The 21838-nt window shown below is 43.0% G+C and overlaps 2 protein-coding genes across 2 annotated transcripts; one reads left to right on the forward strand and one right to left on the reverse strand.

The window, feature by feature from the left end:
- Positions 1 to 1815: 1815 nt before the first annotated feature.
- On the reverse strand, positions 1816 to 4167 carry LOC106600818 (eukaryotic translation initiation factor 1b). Its single transcript, XM_014192514.3, has 4 exons — positions 3972 to 4167; positions 2825 to 2988; positions 2628 to 2729; positions 1816 to 2433 (listed from the first exon to the last, which is right to left on the reverse strand). The coding sequence occupies exons 1-4, from the start codon at positions 4000 to 4002 to the stop codon at positions 2389 to 2391; spliced, it is 342 nt and encodes a 113-aa protein (XP_014047989.1). The 5' UTR covers positions 4003 to 4167; the 3' UTR covers positions 1816 to 2388.
- Positions 4168 to 19011: 14844 nt separating this feature from the next.
- On the forward strand, positions 19012 to 21800 carry LOC106600778 (keratin, type I cytoskeletal 19). The gene is made up of 7 exons (XM_082973109.1): positions 19012 to 19410; positions 19731 to 19943; positions 20440 to 20522; positions 20733 to 20889; positions 21057 to 21218; positions 21313 to 21438; positions 21576 to 21800. Exons 1-7 carry the CDS (start codon positions 19156 to 19158, stop codon positions 21798 to 21800), a joined length of 1221 nt encoding a protein of 406 aa, XP_082829235.1. The 5' UTR covers positions 19012 to 19155.
- The last annotated feature ends 38 nt before the right edge of the window (positions 21801 to 21838 follow it).

A 21838-nucleotide genomic window follows, 5' to 3' on the forward strand; every position in this document is an offset into this window, starting at 1 on the left:
TCAATGGGGTATGCATCTAGTGTCCCGGGGACCATGACAAAATTCTTAGACTCCCTGTGCATTAGCAAGAGGGAGAACATGGAAGATCTTAATGGTCACTTTGCATCCTACATGGAGAATCTAAATGAGATAACCTTACATTTGAGATGTGAAAAGGTTTCTTTTTTCACTGTTAGCCTAAAGAACTACCATTCACTTTCTCCTATCATTAGGTGTAAAAATCGAATGATATTCTGGTCAGATGCGATAGAACGGCAACCCGCTGCTTTCAAGTACAATCAGTTGCTCTGGCGTGATTCCTCTCTTAGTGGATAAAACAGTGAGAAGCCTACCTAAGATGTGTGTTGTATGAATGTGTAAGGCTCTATGTTGATGTCTGTGTCTCAGGTACACCAACTGGAGGCAGCCAACGCGCAGCTTGAGCTACAGATCCAGGAACATCGGGAGAGAAGCTCCCTTGGTGACTGTAAAGACATGGGTGGACACTTGGGGATGATCGATAACCTTCAGAATCAGGTAGGCCTACATGGGGATCTATCACTGAACACCTTCCACAGTTGACAGTCATTTTAAGTATCATCTTATGACCAGACGGCTCACTCTCTCGTTCCTTTGTGACCGGTCACCAAGTAGAATTCTATCCCATCCTTTCAGCAAACAGTAGTGGGAAGGAGGGAAAGTAGATAAGCGAAGGAAGGAAGCCACAGACATCAATTCAATAGAAACAAAATCTAATGGGGAAAACATTTAAACAGAGATATTGGCACAGCACTGAACAAAAATATAAATGCAACATTTTACAAGCTGAAATAGAAGATCACAGACATTTGCCATAAGCACAAAAAACGTTACTCAAATTGTGTGAACAAATTTGTTTACACCCCTGTAAATGAAAGGTTACTGAGGAGGTTGTCTGTAATGAAGCCCTTGTCAGGAAAAACTCATTCTGATTGATTGGGCTTGGCTGCCAAGATGGTAGGCCTACGCCCTCGCAGACCCACCCATTGCTGTAGCCCTGCCCACTCATATGAAATCAATAGATTAAGGCCTACTGAATTTATTTAAAATGGTCAGATTTCTTTTATGAACTGTAACACAGTAAAATATTGAAATTGCTGCAGTTATATTTTTGTTCAGCGTACATGACCAAAAGTATGTGGACACCTGCTTGTCAATCTCATGGGCATTAATATGGAGTTGGTCCCCCCTTTGCTGCTATAACAGCCTCCACTCTTCTGGGAAGGCTTTCCACTAAATGTTGGAACATTGCTGCAGGGACTTGCTTCCATTCAGCCACAAGAGCATTAGTGAGGTCGGGCACTGATGTTGGTCGATTAGGCCTGGCTCGCAGTTGGCGTTCCAATTCATCCCAAAGGTGTTCGATGGGGTTGAGGTCAGGGCTCTGTGCAGGCCAGTCAAGTTCTTCCACACCGAGCTCAACAAACCAGTCCTGTACGGACCTCACTTTGTGCATGGGGGCATTGTCATGCTGAAACAGGAAAGGGCCTTCCCCAAACTGTTGCCACAAAGTTGGAAGCACAGAATCATCTAGAATGCCATTGTATGCTGCAGCGTTAAGATTTCCCTTCACTGGAACTAAGGGGCCTAGCCCGAACCATGAAAAACAGCCCCAGACCATTATTCCTTCCCCACCAAACTTTACAGTTGGCACTATGCATTCGGGCAGGTAGCGTTCCCCTGGCATCCGCCAAACCCAGATTCGCCCATTAGACTGCCAGATGGTGAAGCGTGATTCATCACTCCAGAGAATGCGTTTCCACTGCTCCAGTGTCCAATGGCGGTGAGCTTTACACCACTCCAGCCGACGCTTCGCATTGCGCATGGTGATCTGAGGCGTGTGTGCAGCTGCTCGGCCATGGAAACCCATTTCATGAAGCTCCCGACGAACAGTTATTGTGCTGACGTTGCTTCCAGAGGCAGTTTGGAACTCAGTAGTGAGTGTTGCAACCGAGGACAGACGATCTTTACACGCTACTTGCTTCAGCACTTGGCGATCCCCTTCTGTGAGCTTGTGCGGCCTACCACTTCTCGGCTGAGCCGTTGTTGCTCCTAGACGTTTCCACTTCACAATAACAGCACTTACAGTTGACCGGGGTAGCTCTAGCAAGGCAGAAATTTGACGAACTGACTTGTTGGAAAGGTGGCATCCTATGACGGTGCCACGTTGAAAGTCACTGAGCTCTTCAGTACGGACCATTCTACTGCCAATGTTGGTCTATGGAGATTGGATGGCGTGTACTCTATTTTATACACCGGTCAGCAATGGGTGTGGCCAAAATAGCCAAATCCACAAATTTGAAGGGGTCTCCACATACTTTTGGCCATGTAGTGTATCAGGACCAGGGGAGATGAGGCTGCTGAGAGCTTCTAGAATCCGTGGACCTTGAGCTGCTCCTCTTTCGCCAGGCCAATCTGGAAGTGGGATGAGGGGAGAAGAAACATCACACAAAGGAACTTTGAACTCCTGTCACAGAACATTTACAAACAGGGGCTTTTCTATGAGAGCCATCTGTAGGGGCCATGACAGATGGCCACTTATATACTCCGCACTTGTGTGTACTACGCTGGGTACAATGTGCTATAGCAGGGAAAAGAGTCAAACCTACCTCAATCAGAAACGTGCAGATATTCTTGCGCTGGTCACCTTGCAGCTGAATCACTTCCCCATACTCTGGGTGCTCAATCACTGTCCCATTGCAGGCAAATTTCTGTTGACAAAGCAGAACTAGTCAAATGGCCATTAGAACAAATCATGGATCTTTCTTAGTATACCAGCTAGTGTAAACTCCCTGCCATAACATACCTTCTTAAAGGCCTTGACTAGCTTCTTCTTATCATAGTCGATGGCTATGCCCTGGACCGTGGTCAGAGTCTTCCTGCCGTTACGCTGCTGGATTCTTATGTGGATGTAGTCGTCAGTCCCAGATGGGAGCCTGTCATTACCCTTAGTTGCATCCGCAAATGGGTCTGTGGGGAGAACACCATTTAAAATCAAATCACTTTACTTAAGACAAAAATAGAGTTCAAAACAAACGTGTCATTTCTAAAATCACAAGGAAGCAACCTAAAGTGATAACTAGGATGTCACTGTTTTGTTTGACCTAGATAACAAAAATTGCAGGCTGATAAACTGGTGATGTAACGTCCTATCCACAAATCTCAGGCCCAAGTAAAACGCTGCTCAAATGCTGGCCAGCAGATTACTACATGGAATTTGGGATTTTTTACAAATCTCCCCCCCCCAAAACAAAACGGGTGACTAATCTACGCAGACTTTAGTTTATCTGGAATACTGGGGCTCGTGACACACGGTGGGAGGAAGCAAAATGTCATAATCCAGATAGCCAATCATTCCGACAGAACACAACAGGCAGAACTAGTTGAAATGTCGAAATGAAAGCATGAATGCAACTAAATCAGTAGGGGAATATCATTAGATCTAGCTATTTGGCTGAACTATTTATAGTTTCACCCTGAAGGGCTTCCTGAAGGAAAAAAAAATGTATCAGACAGATTGGGCAAAAAGTTACATTTATAATCGGTCCATTGTTGACACTGTGCCAGAAAGACAACCGGTAGTAACAATTTGCTAACCGTTGGTTAATGTGTCCACAATACACACTAATTTGATATATCGGCTACAAATCCGTGTTGCGACCAAAACGTCATCCCCTGATGATTTTCATAGGTGTTGGTCAACGTTGAATTAAACATTTTTTTTTTTTTTTTATAAACACCTGGCATGCTATTAATAACTTTTGCAATCTGAAGGGAATGTTCTCGATATAACTAACCAGATGTTTTATGAAGACATATTTAACAATTTATTATTAAAATCAAACGTTATATTTAGTTGTAACGTCGTCAACATGTTTGCAAATGCTAGCTAACATTACCAGCTGCCATTCCCCCTACTAATCACGTTAGCTGAGATGGTTGAAATGTCTTACCGAAAGTTTGGAGGTTCTGGATAGCGGACATACGATAAGATTGACTTTCCTTTCGGATAGTAACTGGCTAGCGATCGACGGGTCTGCCCAATTTATGTTTTTCTTTGAATCTTCCTTTACACGGGGACACGGGTGACCGGCTTTCACAAAATGGACATCGTTCAGATTGCAAAGTGGTACACAACCTTTTACAGCGCCTCCCCGAAATCATCGTCACCGACGTTTTTGACGTACGTATGGACGTGTGCTACGCCACCCTATTTTACTGGAAGGATGACATAATTATTTTGGTATTTCTGAGGGGAAAATATCCACTAGGCTGCTTAAAAAAATATAGCACAAATATCTAAATTAAATGTGAAGACCTTAGCTAACTACAAGGTAGAGTTCTACGAATAGGGGAACTTTCCTGGAGCCATTGGCTGTATAGATGGATGTCATATTCCCATTAATCAATCAATCAATCAATCAATAAATCAATAAATCAATCACTCAATCAAATTTATTTATAAAGACCTTCTTACATCAGTTGATGTCACAAAGTGCTGTACAGAAACCCAGCCTAAAACCCCAAACAGCAAGCAATGCAGGTGTAGAATTACGGTGGCTAGGAAAAACTCCCTAGAAAGGCCAGAACATAGGAAGAAACCTAGAGAGGAACCAGGCTATGAGGGGTGGCCAGTCCTCTTCTGGCTGTGCCGGGTGGAGATGATAACAGAACATGGCCAAGATGTTCAAATGTTCATAGACCAGCAAGGTCAAGTAATAATAATCACAGTGGTTGTAGAGGGTGCAACAGGTCAGCACCTCAGGAGTAAATGTCAGTTGGCTTTTCATAGCCGATCATTCAGAGTATCTCTGCCGCTCCTGCTGTCTCTAGAGAGTTGAAAACAGCAGGTCTGGGACAAGGTAGCACGTCCGGTGAACAGGTCAGGGTTCCATAGCCGCAGGCAGAATAGTTGAAATTGGAGCAGCAACACGACCAGGTGGACTGGGGACAGCAAGGAGTCATTAGGCCAGGTAGTCCTGAGGCATGGTCCTAGGGCTCAGGTCCTCAGAGAGAGAGAGTTAGAGAGAGAGGGAGAGAGAAAGGGAGAGAGAATTAGAGAGAGCATACTTAAATTCACACAGGACACTGGAAAAGACAGGAGAAATACTCCAGATATAACAGACTGACCCTAGCCCCCCGACACAAACTATTGCAGCATAAATATTGGAGGCTGAGACAGGAGGGGTCGGGAGACACTGTGTCTCCGTCCGAAGATACACCCATTAAGTGTCCCTCTGCAGCAGATGCTGAGGAATACCGGAGTCTTTAAAAAAAAATGGTTCTCAATAAATGTACAAAGTGTGTGCAACGATTTTCCAAAACTCCTCTTTGTGTGCTCAACTTGAAGGTGGACAACAGTAGTGTAATTATACTTGGTGACAGTGGGTATGCACAGAACAACTTTTTGTTCACACACTATCTTCATGCAATAGGACCTGAACAACAACTGTAGAACCCAGCTCATATCCGCTCCAGAGGTGTAGTGGAGTGCATGTTTGGTGTATGGAAGAGTTGTTTCCAGTGTCTCAGAAACGCTTTGTGCTTTCAACAAAGAAGATGCTACATTGTCAGAATTTCAACAGCAGTGCTTCATACTTACCTCAAACAGCATGGCTGCCCAGATCCTCGCATTGAAGATGAGGATGATCCAAACGTTCCCATGGTTGAGGCAGACAACAACACAAATGGACTAGCCTGCAGAGATGCTTTTGCAATGCAGCACTTCTCACAACAAAGATAGCTCAAGTGATTGAAGCAAACAATAGCCAAACAATAGCCATGTTTTGCAGAGGGGTCAAATACTTACTTCCCTCATTAAAATGCAAATCAATTTATAACATTTTTGACATGCGTTATTCTGTCTCTCACTGTTCAAATAAACCTACCATTACAATTATAGACTGATCATTTCTTTGTTAGTGGGCAAACGTACAAAATCAGCAGGGGATCAAATACTTTTTTCCCTCACTGTATGTATGATATTGTTTGTGTTAAATTTCTGTCACAGAAATACAGAACATTTAGGCCTCACTATGTTGTGTTACACAAGAAAACTAACATTTCAAAGTGACACTGATTTGTAAAAATGGGCCAACAATACAGTATTTTACCTGAAGTTGTTATAGTGTCCTTTTGTTTACTTTTTCATTTGAGTTGAATTCATTACAAATGGTAGTCGAGGTATTATTTTTGTTTTCTGTTGATGAATCATGCTGTTTGTTCTCGATAATTGGGTGGTTTGACACAATTAGCTTCGAGGATTCTTTTAAAGTCACTGAAATCCTTTGAACATTTTCTTTTACCTCTGTCTATTGTTTGGTTTAGGTGACTTGTTCCAATTCAACACAATGCTTATGTATTAGTGTCCCATCCCTGTTTTTGAAATCATCCTCAGGTCAGCACCAAGTACACATTGTTAATCTAATCAGGCTTCACAAAGCTTACCTGGTTAGTCCTTACTTACCTTAGTCTGGGACTCCCTAGTCTAGAACTAATTCAACTGAAGTTAAGCAATGTCTCAGAATGCCATTTTTTTATCTGGATTAATTTAAATAGAATTAGCCTAGTCCTAAATTAAACTCTGTCCATGAAACCCCACTATATGTCTAATTTCAAGCAATTAGCTGCAGGCTTAAAGAAACATTCAATCATATACTTTGCATAGAAACCCAAATAAAAGCATGTAGATACTGTGTAGAAAGATGTGTGTGTGTGTGTGTGTGTGTGTGTGTGTGTGTGTGTGTGTCATGTTCTTCTTCTTTGAGATTGGGTTGGCGGAGCGCATCCAACTTTTAGGTGCATACACGGCCACCTACTGTACTGGAGTGTGAGGCCATCCACAGCCTACTTACATTAAATTCCGGTAATACAAATTTGGGAAAAAGGAAAAGGAAAATGACCCTGCCAACAACTAAAACACCACCCATTCCACTATTTAACCCCGTCTAATCCTACTCCTGACTAACGGTCTGAAAGGACAGTACAATACCACTCAACACCCCCTGCAAATCTTCTGCAGTAAAATGCCTTCCCAAGAACTTCTCTGCAGCTGCCACCACAACCTCTATTTTCTATGATTGCTAAGAAACCCACCTTACTGAAGCACATATTATTCCCATCCCTCTCTATTGGTCTCTGCCTACTCACAGGAATCCTCTCAGTATCCCTCACCCTGTAACCATCTTCCTCTACCACTCGCTTCACTGCTTCAGCATACAACACTGTCTGTACTACTCTAACCCTGGCAAACTCAACCTGCTTTTCTCTCACCAGACACCTCCGATCTCCAGCCCTATGGGCACCCCCACAGTTTACACACACACATTTCTCCACCGATACTACATATTCCTTCATCTCATACCCTCCTGCACACTTCTCACATCTAGGAACCTCTATCCTATACACTACTGCAACATGACCATAAGCTTGGCACCTAAAACAACATAGTATTTTCGAAACAAAAGCTCTCACGGGATAACAAACACATCCTAACTTGACCTTGTCGGGCAAAGACTCTGCATCAAAACTCAGCAGGACAGCCAATGTCTTCTCCGTTTCATCACGCTCTCCACCGGGTCTGCGGCACATCAAACGGCGGGTGTCACAGACACCGGGAATCTTCCATTTCAGCTGATCCTCCTCAACACTTAATACCTCCCCCCATTATCACTCCTTTCAACGGCGCCCTGCTCACAGTTCTAGTCCATAGTCGTGTGGTCCGGAGAGCCCGCTCCCTCTGGACAGAAGAAACACAATAAATCATCAGGAGTCCATTTCGTGTTACTTTCACCAATTCAACAGTACCCAACCTTCTGGATCAACCAGAATACAAGGACCCATTCGCTCCACAAATTTCACTCCCACTGGGGCCAGAATCATACTTTTCATCATTGGGACAAGGCACGAACTCGGCGATCATCACCGCAGGTACTTCATCCTCACCTTCGTCAGGTCCCATCAATGAACTACTGGAGCACGTATCCCTCTTTTTGCACTTGACACCCGTTGCCAACTGTGTGTCATCCTTGCTAGAATGGAGGTTTAAAAACGACAGCTGCATATTAGAGGTCTTCACGGGTCCAAGTTCTGATATGGACCTGAGACTTTCCAACCAGGACCCGATATGCATAAATCTAAATTTTTAATATAGAGACCCGTTCCAAACGGACCCATGGACAACTAGACCTGTTCCGTATAGACCTGGTTAGACACAGACCCAATCCCATTCGAGTGAGGGAAGCAGCAGAAAAGGCATTTTTTAAGCTACTTTATTAACCAGAGCTGATAAAGCGCGAGAGGAGGAAGAGAGAGATGCCTCCCTAGCAGGTGGGGGAGGGGCTATGAGGGACCATCCTGTCAGCCAGTTATACGGGGAGCAGGAAAGGAGAGATGAGAAACAACAAACAACCAAGCCGACTCGCGCTATTTTAGACTAATAGCTGCCATAGCTAGGTTATTTATCATCAAATATGATTAAGTAGTACCTATCTTGACTGCATGAAACCAGGAGAAGCTAGTTAAGTTAGCTAGCTAGGCTAATTGAGGGTGTAGTGCATGTGCTTTCTCATCCTACAGTTACAAATAACAACCATTCCATTCACAATATTAAGTAGAAGCCTACCTGTTGGCTCTTGGTCGTTATAGCCTATCCTTATAATTTAACTTTAATTCCATCATTTTAATTCCATCGTCCATTGATTAGATATCTCCTAACTTTTGCCACACACGGAGGCTCTGTGACTGTGGCCTATTGCCACTTTGATTACTTATGATTGGCCAACAACAAGCTACATGCGCCACACTCCACTCTTGTGAAAAGCAAGAGCAGCAGCATAAATTATAAAATGTCTCTCTCGCTCTACTGCAGCAGTCGTGTTTGGATCTGTACAGGCCCTTCCCGACAAGTCAGTTAAAATTGCACATACCCGAAACCCGTGACAATCATATCAGATCTGACCCAGACCCGTGACATTATTTCCTGGATCGGGTCTCGGGCACAGGTGGATCCGTGAAGACCTCTACTGCATATGCATATTAGCCAACACAGCATATCCTACACATATGGCATATTGTCCATAATGTGCAAAATAGCAAAGGTGTCTCAGGCAGTATATAAAGTATCTACAGTTGAAGTCGGAAGTTTACATACACCTTAGCCAAATACATTTAAACTCAGTTTTCACAATTCCTGACATTTAATCAGAGTAAAAATTCCCTCTTAGGTCAGTTAGGATGACTTTATTTTAAGAATGTGAAATATCAGAATAATACTAGGGAGAATGATTTATTTCAGCTTTTATTTCTTTCATAACATTCCCAGTGGGTCAGAAGTTTACATGCACTCAATTAGTATTTGGTAGCATTGCCTTTAAATTGTTTAACTTGGGTCAAACGTTTCAGGTAGCCTTCCACAAGATTCCCACAATAAGTTGGGTGAATTTTGGCCCATTCCTCCTGACAGAGCAGGTGTAACTGAGTCAGGTTTGTAGGCCTGTTTGGAGGATATATTGGTACGGGTGTTATTAGGCCCGAGACAAAGTCGAGTGCTTGCAAACCGTGTCAATATTTCCTCCAAACACAGGCTTCTCGGCCATTATCACTTAAATATCACAAACCCCCGTGGTGCCTTATATTTCATCCTTCCATAAGCTTTAGCCAGCTGGTCGTACAAAGACGCAACCCAGTTGTTCAGTCTTTTTTCTGTATCTATGGACGCAACCCTGTCGTTCATCCTAAATGTTCCATTGCCATACAGTCACATCAAACAGCGCAGCCAGAATAACAACAGTAGCTGCATTTGCATTAGTTTAAGCTGTTTTCTAGTGACATTTATTTGGAGACATCCATAACAATGAGCTAATGAGGCACGATTTCGCCTGGCATAGAAAATGTGGTCTCTCGTCAGGACACGGTTGTTCAGAGTTGCTAGCCAACAACACATCCATCTTTTTAAACTGAAGCTGGAAAGACTGTAAACTAACTGCACTTCGTTTTATTTGACCTCTTTTTCAATTGACATTTCTTTGTATATATCCATAAAAATGATGCTAGCTGATTCATGATTTCAACTGGCTGAGAAATGATGCCTGCCTGTTGTCTCACACATAAACAAAGTATCTGACATTTTATTCCCATTTGAATTTGGTTGTGGTTTTAGATGGTTGAAAGCCTAGCCTAAATTCAACTTTTGTCTGTTTTTTTCCCGAGAGGGTGATTATAGGTTGTAATCTCATTGTCGTAGGGTAAAGTGGACCAAAACGCAGCAGGAATATGTGCACTCATCTTTTTATTGAGGACAAAGGTAAACCAAAACGTACACAAAAAAAACCACAACGACAAATAACAGGCCGGTAAGGCAACAAAGCTATACCCAGCACAATATCCCACAAAAAAAAAAACAAGAAAACAAACTCCTACTTATAGGACCTTCAATCAGAAGCAACGATAACCAGCTGCTTCCAATTGAAGGTCCAACCCCAATAAACTAAACATAGAAATAGACTAGACAGAACATAGAAATACACTAACATAGAACAGTGCCCAAAAACCCTGGAATACATAAATCAAACACCCCTCTACATAGACACACACCCCGAACCACATAAATCAAATACCCCCTGCCACGTCCTGACCAAACTACAATAACAAATAACCCCTATACTGGTCAGGACGTGACGCTCATTGATCAACGTCTCAACCAAATATTGAGTATAAAAAAAATCTTTCTCCATACCACTTGAATCTAAAAGGAACAACGTCAGTTTACTCCTTCTAGTTGAATAGTTATCCCTTACTAAGTTAAAGTAGTTGCATAAGTATCTGGGGACCATATTGTGGACAATCTTATGTATAAGACACAATTTGTTCTGAGCGACTCTCTCCTCCACTTTAACCCATCTAAGGCTTTCAATGTGGGAATAGTCAAGATGCGTAAGTGCTGGAAGTTTAAGAATAATCTTGACTAATTTGTGCTGAGATGTCGGCAATTCATTTTTTATTATCTTGGGGGCACTATTGTACCAGGAATAGCATGCATAGTCAAAGTGGCACTGAACAAGAGCCCCTGCCAACGTCCCCATTGCATTCTTGTCCAGATATTCTAGCAAGGAACCTAATTTTATGGTTCACTTTGGCGATAACATTTTGTGCAATGCTCTCACCTGGTGTAACAATCTTTAGCTAACTCCAATTAGTGGGGATAATGGGTTATGTATTATTCGTCAGCATGAATGAAATCAGTGAGTCCTGCTTCGATGACTATTAGCTTTACAACACTTGTCCTATAGATTTTTGTTGTCTTAAATTATTACTTGGAATAATTAGAGCTAAAGCTCCCTGTCCCGGAATGACATGCTCGTAGTGATAAAACGATCTGCTCCTGCTAGCTAGCAACAGGTCAGGAACAAACAAATGACTTTGCAGTAGGCCTATATAGCCTAATAGGCCTATGACTATGTGGTATAGCAATTTGTAGGCAGTTTTTTTGTATAGACGCACTGCGCACGTCTATACAGAAGTAGCCATTCTGGCAGCTTTATGAGACTAGTCCAACTGGTGAGCAATCAGCCCCTTGATTACTCACCAACCACAATCAGCCCCAATTAGTCGTGGTCTGAGAGTCCGTCAAGACCTGGCACATCCAGCAGAGGGAGCCACCGCTGCGTGATGTAGACTCTGTCGGTAGGTCACCAGTCTCTCCCTGGTGGCTAACCTGCTGTACGCCACACTGCATAGAAATGCAGGAAATTCATTTTAAAATCAAGCTTTTGGTGTTGTGTATTCATGAATCGCAATAAACTATAATCTAAATGCATTATGACCTTCAACTTGGCCCAATTCACATTTCCAATTTCCCACCCTGACATACCAAGCTAGAATGGGCCCTGTGTCTCAAACAATAGCCCGTGTAGGCTAAATATCCCAAGCAGAGATACAGCAATTTCCAGAGAGGATCAGGCTCCTTGAGATTTGTGGTTTGGGTGTCCTCGTCAGAACGGTGTCGCTGTAAGTAAGTGGTCACATATTGTTCTGGGTTCCACTGCACAAGAGGGGTCTGTAGAGTTTTATGCGCAAGAGGGGTCAGTAGATTTTTATGAACATCAAGGCAGACACACGGTGAATTTTGTTCTGATTGGCTAAAGTGGTCAAGCCTCAGATGGGCTTCCGTCGTGCACACACGTAGCCTATAGTTCTTCATCATTCTCGCCACCGCCAGAGAGAACACGGGGGAAAAAAACACCATTTACATACTTCTGGACTGCCAAACATATTTATTTGGTTTGTCATTCTAGCGTTTCTCATGGAATTTTTGTAGTAATTAAATATTATTTATTTAGAAATTTATCAGAACGAATTTTCCATAAAAAGTTTTACCAGCTCTGGCATTGTCAAATTGAAAAAAAGTGAGGGAGCACCGCTCCTCTTCGCTCGGCAGCAGTACACCCCTGCTGGATAGTACACAATTTTTTTATTGGTTTACTATTTAGTACTTGGCAGCGTTTGCCTGTCTAGCTAGAGAACATAAAAGTATGTTGAAAACATTTGCTAAAATTGACATTGGCAACAAATTAACATTTGTTTACAATAAATAAACATACACAATATTTAAAAAACAGCTCTTACTCGCCAGAGACCGATCATCACGAAAACAAAAGCAGATACGATGCCCCAACCCATCTCCTAATAGGTTTGCATGACCTGGTCCCCCAGCTGTTGCCTGGGTGGTAGGAGTTAGCACTCGATTTGCAATTGAACGCTAAATGCCCCTCTCAACAAAAAAAAGAGTCGGAAAAACAACAACAATGAAATGCACGTGGTGGATACAAATGAACTTCTAATCATTGATTAACAAAAATTTCAACAGCCATTTGCATCAGAGGCTAATGGAACAATGTCCTGGTGCTGTCTTTTTTTGGTCTGTCTGATCATTTTTCTTTTCTGTTTTATTTAGTTACGACATTCACCACTCCCGACTGTATAACACTCAATTGCTTCGGCATCTCCCGGCTGTGTAAAACATGCACACCCAAAGATTTTAGCCGCTGCTCAGACGTAGCTGACGCATGCCAAGTCTTACAATGCCTGGATAGGTATTTCACGTATTAGCTAACCACATAATATGTTATAGCATACTAGCAAATCTGTCAGACACAGTCGATGACTGGGAACACAACCTTTACCTCTCCATTCTCTGGAGGTGCATCATGGGTAAACAAATACCAACTACATACACCGCCTGGTACAGAGTTTGAGACAGTGTTGTCATCAGCTGGGATGACCTCAATGACCTTTTGTATAGTTCACATAGTCCTGTGGGTAGGATTGATATTGCAGCCAGGCCTAAGCCTAGCGTAAATTCACTGGTGGTATGGCTGCCTGACCCAAAGTGAACTCTACAAGCCGCACCTTTTGAATTGTCCTCAATGTAACACCTTGTCAGAACAGTAAAAACCACAACCCGACATGTCACAACTCAAACTAACCTTTTGGCTGTATTTTGGAAATGAGTTGGATATTTGACATTTGATGTGAAAAGCCGTAGATTAACCTTTCTGTCCTCTGCATCAACTTGCCTCTCATCTTAAAGATTGCCAGATTACTTTAGGAGTGTTAGGTATTTACTTCCTCTGATATCATTATTCCAGTAGCAGAATTCATTGGTAAACATACTGTAACTAACATGCACAGGAAAGGAAAACTCCTCTCTGTTAGGAGGCTGAACGAGACGATGGACTCCATCACCTGACTTGACATGACTTGTCTACTTTCTTTATAAAATTGAACATAATGGGTGAATTTAAAAGCATCCAGATGCTGCTAACTGTAATAATAATACTCTATTTCCTAGCCCTAAATAGTAATAGGACTTGCAATGGAGAGAGAGACAGACGGAGAGACCATGTTTTGTTCCCTCGCTCACATGGTAATGTTATGTCCTGCCGGTGACATTACTTTGCCGCTAGAACAGCCCCATGCAGGCATAACTCCTCTTAATGTTCTTTTGACCTTTCCAAAGAACAGGTCTTTCTGCTTACCTGATTTGGCCTCGTTTTAGATTTGGTTAATTAAGAAATGCCAGCAGACATGACTGATTTCAAACATGAGTTGGTTTCGGGGTGTGGTTTGATGTGGGTGTCTCATGTGTGTGTTCGGCGACATAGACTAATTATTTTGTCAATTAGCTTCAACTGGCTTCAACTCACTGGTGTGCGGTTTGAGGTTTTTAAGTCTTGAAATTAGGAATTATTTGGAACATATTCTCCCATGTACATTGTGTAATTTACCGATGGTCCCTAACTAGCCTCATAGAGATATCCAAAGTTGACCCAAATGTATAATGGGCATGACGATTGGGTCGCATGCAGCTGCACTCCAAATTGATGATTACTTGTGTGCTGCCAGCTGTGGGCATGTGGGCAGGATTGAAAAAAACCCAACCTTCATTTCCATTGTGATGCAGTAACAACCACACATCTCACAAAACTCAATTTTGGATGAGACTGACTTTATGACCAAAATTATCCTATTTACACTTTGTAGTCAATTTTGACAGTAGGATTAATATGTCTGACTCAAATCGATGCCACATAGGTTGTTTTCTTCATGAGAACTTGTTTTTTAAGGGAAATTGCTCTTTAAAGGTCATCTTTTGACAGTGACAAAAGGATAATTAAGAGATTATTCCTATCATACATCATTGTCGCCAACATAGTATTGGTGCAGTGCCACTAAAGGAGAAATAAAGTATCATGAACGGCTTTTTAGCTGTAAACAACACACCCATTGGCACACAATGGTCTTGCAGTTAGCCACTGTTGTTTGTGTCTTGTTTTGTTTTGGGAATTTTCAAAATACTTTCAATATTATTAATTTTCATGTCGGCTCTTTGCCTGTAAATGTCCTTGTCCGAAGCGAAGGATCCCAATTTCAAACTCTCCAAAAAAAGTATTTAAAATTGGCAAAAATTTATATTAACTGAAAAATGATGGTATGTACACTGAACAAAAATATAAATGTAACATGCAACAATTTCAAAGATTGCAAACTGATTTACAGTTTGCAATCAGTCAATTAATTTAATCAGTCAATTAAATTAATTAGGCCCTAATCTATGGATTTCACATGACTGGGAATACAAATATGCGTCTTTTGGTCACAGGAATTGTGTACAGATCCTTGCGACATGCGGCCTTGCATTATCATGCTGAAACATGAGGTGATGGTGCGGGTGAATTGCATGACATTGGGCTTCAGGATCTCGTCACAGTATCTCTTTGCATTCAAATTGCCATCGATAAAATGCAATTGTATTCATTGTCTGTAGCTTATTCCTGCCCATACCATAACCACACCGCCACCACTGAACATTCTGTTCACAACATTGGCATCAGCAAACCGCTCGCCCACACCATGCCATACACGCTGTCTGCCACCTGCCCGGTACAATTGAAACCGGGATTCATCCATAAAGAGCACATTTCTCCAGCGTGCCAGTGGCCATCAAAGGTGAGCATTTGACCACTGAAGTCAATTATGATGCCAAACTGCAGTCAGCTCAAGACCCTGGTGAGGATGATGAGTACGCAGATGAGCTTCCTTGAGATGGTTTCTTCAGTTGTGAAAAGCCGCAGTTTCATCAGCTGTCCGGGTGTGAGGCCGGTTGGACGTACTGCCAAATTCTCTAAAACGTACGTTGGAGGAGGCTTATGTTAGAGAAATTAACAGCTCTGGTGGATATTCTTGCAGTCAGTATGCCAATGGCATGCTCCCTCAAAAAATGAGACATCTGTGGCATTGTGTTGTATCACAAAACTGCACATTTTAGAGTGGCCTTTTCCTGTCAGGTGGATGGATTATCTTGGCAAAGTAGAAGTGCTCATTAAACAGCTCATTATATTTTTGTTCAGTATAGTTTCTTGCTATAGCCCTCTGTGACTTTAAATAATATTTCTCAAAACTTAGATTCCTAAAAGATGTGTCCGGAGATTTTGTTTACTACTTCATTTACTAAATGAATCAGGAATGAGCAGGGTCAGCTATACCATAAGGACCCCTTATTCATGTCCTCATTACATGTAGTGCAACAAGACCACTCACTTTTGATAGATTTAAAAACATAAACATAAAAACACAACCATAAACTGTCAACTCCGTCTTCCTTATAGATTAAAATATGCAATATGCATTTTGGTACAAATATGTTACATCTAATTAGGTTTTAGAGTCATATAGCAACTGAAGAGGAACCAAATTGTTACTGAATGAAGAAGAAAAATGTAATTTTTGTAATCTCCGTAAAATATCAACTCGGACAGATTTTTGTCTAACGTCAACTCCGTCAGAGTGCTGAAAGATTTGATAGAATGGTTATGTTTTTATTGGGGATTTTCAAATGATTCATTTTCTATATTTTACAAATGCCACTCCGTCAGTGGCTTGTCAACTCCTTCACTGATGGCTAACCCCCTTGCTAACCCCCTTTTATCTTTTTGTTGTAATCAATGCACTGCAACTTATGCTTAAACAATTATTTGTATTATAAGTATTTGCTGTGCTAGACCTAAGGGATAACATGTTTTATAAATGTTATTTTATGTTCTAAATCTAGAAAAACATGCCAATATTCTAAAGAAATTAGCCCTGGAGCATGTAATGGTGCTATATATATAAATTACATTGAACCAATGTGGAATAGACATTGAATTGACGTTTGTTCGCAGTGGGGTACATTTACCTGTTAATATATACTGCTCAAAAAAATAAAGGGAACACTTAAACAACACATCCTAGACCTGAATGAAAGAAATAATCTTATTAAATACTTTTTCCTTTACATAGTTGAATGTGCTGACAACAAAATCACACAAAAATAATCAATGGAAATCCAATTTATCAACCCATGGAGGTCTGGATTTGGAGTCACACTCAAAATTAAAGTGGAAAACCACACTACAGGCTGATCCAACTTTGATGTAATGTCCTTAAAACAAGTCAAAATGAGGCTCAGTAGTGTGTATGGCCTCCACGTGCCTGTATGACCTCCCTACAATTCCTGGGCATGCTCCTGATGAGGTGGCGGATGGTCTCCTGAGGGATCTCCTCACCGACCTGGACTAAAGCATCCGCCAACTCCTGGACAGTCTGTGGTGCAACGTGGCGTTGGTGGATGGAGCGAGACATGATGTCCCAGATGTGCTCAATTGGATTCAGGTCTGGGGAATGGGCTGGCCAGTCCATAGCATCAATGCCTTCCTCTTGCAGGAACTGCTGACACACTCCAGCCACATGAGGTCTAGCATTGTCTTGCATTAGGAGGAACCCAGGGCCAACTGCACCAGCATATGGTCTCACAAGGGGTCTGAGGATCTCATCCCGGTACCTAATGGCAGTCAGGCTACCTCTGGCGAGCACATGGACGGCTGTGCGGCCCCCCAATGAAATGCCACCCCACACCATGACTGACCCACTGCCAAACCGGTCATGCTGAAGGATGTTGCAGGCAGCAGAACGTTCTCCACGGCGTCTCCAGACTCTGTCATGTCTGTCACGTGCTCAGTGTGAACCTGCTTTCATCTGTGAAGAGCACGGGGCGCCAGTGGCGAATTTGCCAATCTTGGTGTTCTCTGGCAAATGCCAAACGTCCTGCACGGTGTTGGGCTGTAAGCACAACCCCCACCTGTGGATGTCGGGCCCTCATACCACCCTCATGGAGTCTGTTTCTGACCGTTTGAGCAGACACATGCACATTTGTGGCCTGCTGGAGGTCATTTTGCAGGGCTCTGGCAGTGCTCCTCCTTGCACAAAGGCGGAAGTAGCGGTCCTGCTGCTGGGTTGTTGCCCTCCTACGACCTCCTCCACGTCTCCTGATGTACTGGCCTGTCTCCTGGTAGCACCTCCATGCTCTAGACACTACGCTGACAGACACAGCAAACCTTCTTGCCACAGCTAGCATTGATGTGCCATCCTGGATGAGCTGCACTACCTGAGCCACTTGTGTGGGTTGTAGACTCCGTATCATGCTACCACAAGAGTGAAAGCACTGCCAGCATTCAAAAGTAACCAAAACATCAGCCAGGAAGCATAGGAACTGAGAAGTGGTCTGTGGTCCCCACCTACAGAACCACTCCTTTATTGGGGGGTCTTGCTAATTGCCTATAATTTCCACCTGTTGTCTATTCCATTTGCACAACAGCATGTGAAATTTACTGTCAATCAGTGTTGCTTCCTAAGTGGACAGTTTGATTTCACAGAAGTGTGATTGACTTGGAGTTACATTGTGTTGTTTAAGTGTTCCCTTTATTTTTTTGAGCAGTGTATATATATATATTTTTTTGTACCCCCCTTTTTCTCCCCAATGTTGATCTTGTCTCATTGCCACATGACTCGACCTTCGGGAGACGAAGGTCGACTCATGCGTCCTCTGAAACATGACCTGCCAAACCACGCTTCTTAACACCCGCCCGCTCAACCTGGAAGCCAGCCGCACCAATGTGTCAGAGGAAACACTGATGACCGAGGTCAGCCTGCAGGTGCCCGGCCCGCCACAAGGAGTCGCTAGAGCGCGATGAGCCAAGAAAAGGCCCCCAGGCCAAACCCTCCGCTTACCCGGAAGACGCTGTACCAATTGTGCGCTGACCTATGGGACTCCCAATCACGGCCGGTTGTGATACAGCCCGGGATCGAAACCGGGTCTCTATTGACGCCTCTAGCACTGCGATGCAAGACTTAAACCGCTGCATCACTCGGGAAGCCTGCGATTCAAAGTAATTTCATTGAAGTGTGTGCCCAATGGGTATTTTTTACTGTAGGAAACTTAATCCAATTTATTGGTTCACTTCCCAAAAGAAAACTGGTTTTACAAGGGATTCTGTCTCTGTATTGACCTTTTTGACAGTGATCCTGCCTCCAGAACCATCCAATTTACATTTGAAAGACAGAAGAAAACATAATTCCACCCTAGACATGCCCACAAATGTTTTTTGTAGATCTGTAGGCCTATAGTGGGCAGGGTTTCATCACACCTACAATTACTTTCAATAGATACAAATATGTAATCTCTTTGCAGTTTGCACAGTTAACAAAAGCCCTTCATAGCATCACATCAGATCCCAGGTTGGAGTTGTGTTGACAGTAGTCATGGCCGCATCTGCGCAGGAGATGGCACCCTGGCAGGTGTACCTTGCCAGTGGCTCTAACCGGCTCTCCCATGATCACAGAGCGGGACGCTGGAACAGCGTTTGCAGTGGTGCAGGAGGATATGGAACCCGCATCTCAATGGAATATGCATCAAGTGTCCCTGTGAGCATCACCAACGTCTCAAACTCCCTGTGCATCAATGAGAGGGAGAATATGCAAGATCTTAACGATCGCTTCGCCTCCTACCTGGAAAAGGTAAATGAGATATCTTTTCACTTAATCTTTTTTTCAAACGGCTCAGCTGAAATAATTTCCTTTAACAAATGTAGGGTTTTCTTTTTTGTGATGTTAGGAGAAAGTTAGTTGTATATTCGTTGAGAAATCGAAGGACGATATTCTGGTCAGATGCGACGGCCACCCACTGCTTTTAAGTACACTCGGCCTTTTAGTTATGTACACTCGGCCGTCAGTTGCTCTGGCATGATTCCTCTCTTAGTGGATAAAACAGTGAGAAGCCTACCTAGGATGTGTGTTGTATGAATGTGTAAGGCTCTATGTTGATGTCTGTGTCTCAGGTACACCAACTGGAGGCAGCCAACGCGCAGCTTGAGCTACAGATCAAGGAACATCTGGAGAGAAGCTCCCTTGGTGACTGTAAAGACATGGGTGGACACTTGGGGATGATCGATAACCTTCAGAACCAGGTAGACCAACATGGGGATCTATCACTGAACACCTTCCACAGTTCACCTTCTCCTGATTTTCATTCTCCTCTTAAGCATCATCTTGTGACCAGACTCATTCTCCTGTTCCTTTGTGACCTGTAACCTCTGATTTAGAAAAGACTTGACAGATATAGAATTCTATCCCATCCTTTCAGCAAACAGTAGTGGGAAGAAGTAAAGGCAAATAAGTGAAAGAAGGAACCCACTGGGCACAAATGTCAATTCAACATCTATTCCACGTTGGTTCAATGTAATTTCATTGAAATGACGCTGAAACAACATTGATTCAGCCAGTGTGTGCCCAGTGGGAAGAAAGGTGTAACAGAGTTGTGGGATGCAGCCAACATCTCATGGGGAAAACATTTAAAAAGGCGCAGGTCTTGGCACAGTCCTTTTATGTCAGGTTTTGACCTGAGTGCATGTGCTTTTAAGTTAAAATGTTAGATTACTAATTTTATTGGAACAGTTTAACTGCATCACTGACTTGCAATGACAAAGATTGATAGTAAACATGCTAATGAAAGGTATTATCTTCTGCCTATCTGTGTTTCTCCTATAGATTTCTGAATGGTACACAACCCATGCCCAACTCAGGCTGCAGGTCGCCAATACTCAACTGGAAGTCTATGACTATAAATACAAGTTAGTTTGTTTATAGTGTATATGTGTGGAACCACTGTGTTCTGTGGGTCCACCATGAAGGATTACGCAAACAAAGGCATGAATTTTGGTCACAAGTAAATTGTGTTATTTTCCTTGTTCATGTGATCTTTGAAAGGTCACACGTGTATGGACAAGAATGAAATTCACACAAACACACACACTCTAAAGTTCATCTGCTGTCTGGTATAGGTGTGAACAGGAGGAGAGGCGTCTCTTGGCAGCGGAGGCAGAGCTGAGCCACCTGCAGAGTATTCAGCATGAGTTAATCGATAGGGAAGGAGATCTGCACATCCAACTGGATGGAAACCTAGAGGAAATGGACCTCCTCAAGAGCAACCATGAGGAGGTGGGGTCCTTATACTGTTTCAATGACAGGTTTTATATTGTATTGTTCCATAGGTCTAGTACCATTACGGCACATACTGTTTGCATTGATTTTCTATTGTCAATGTTGTTTCAGAGCTTTTGGAAACAACAATGACATCCACGTTTGTATTTCCTGTGTCTGTATAGGATGTGCAGGGAGTGATGGCCCAGATGTCTGGGTTGGTTAACGTGGAGATGGACTGTGCTCACTCAGTGGACCTGAATGAGAAACTGAGTCGCCTAAGGGAGCAGTGTGGGGCGGTGGTCCTGAAGAACAAAACAGAGGCTGAGAGCTGGTTTCAGAGCAAGGTGGGCTACTGTCAACACAAACACTGAGTCATGAAGATGTTATAGATACAGAATATATGATAAGATATTCTCCATGTTTGTTTTGACCCTTCAGGTGGACAGCATGAAGACCCAGGTGACCGTCTGTTCCATTGGGTCCGAGGTCGGGCAGACAGAGATAGATGACCTAAAGAGAATAGTCCAGGACCTAACTCTGGAGTTGCAGCTATTGGAGACCCAGGTAATAAACCACATACGCCCAGTAAATGTACACAATGAAGTTTGCAGTCTTTTTTGTTGCACTGAAACTCTGGAGACAGAATCAGAGATTTACAGGTTTAAAATGGCTGCTCTTTCACTTTACTCACTCGCTTACAGAACCTGTCAACGGAGAGGGACGAGATGGAAGTGAACGAGCGATACAGTGTTCACCTCAGTCGGCTTCAGCAGCACTTAGACAGCCTGGAGGAGGAGCTGCTGCAGCTATGTACAGCCACAGAGCAGCAGGCTGTCCAATACCTGATGCTACTGGACATCAAGACCAGGCTGGAGAGGGAGATTGCTGAGTACAGGAGACTGCTGGATGGAGGGGGAGCCAGGTAAGACCAAGAAAGGGGTTGTCACTAGTGATTACCCAAGAA

This window comes from Salmo salar, chromosome 03 (assembly GCF_965601325.2).
Source record: "Salmo salar chromosome 03, fSalSal1, whole genome shotgun sequence".
Lineage (NCBI taxonomy): Eukaryota > Metazoa > Chordata > Actinopteri > Salmoniformes > Salmonidae > Salmo > Salmo salar.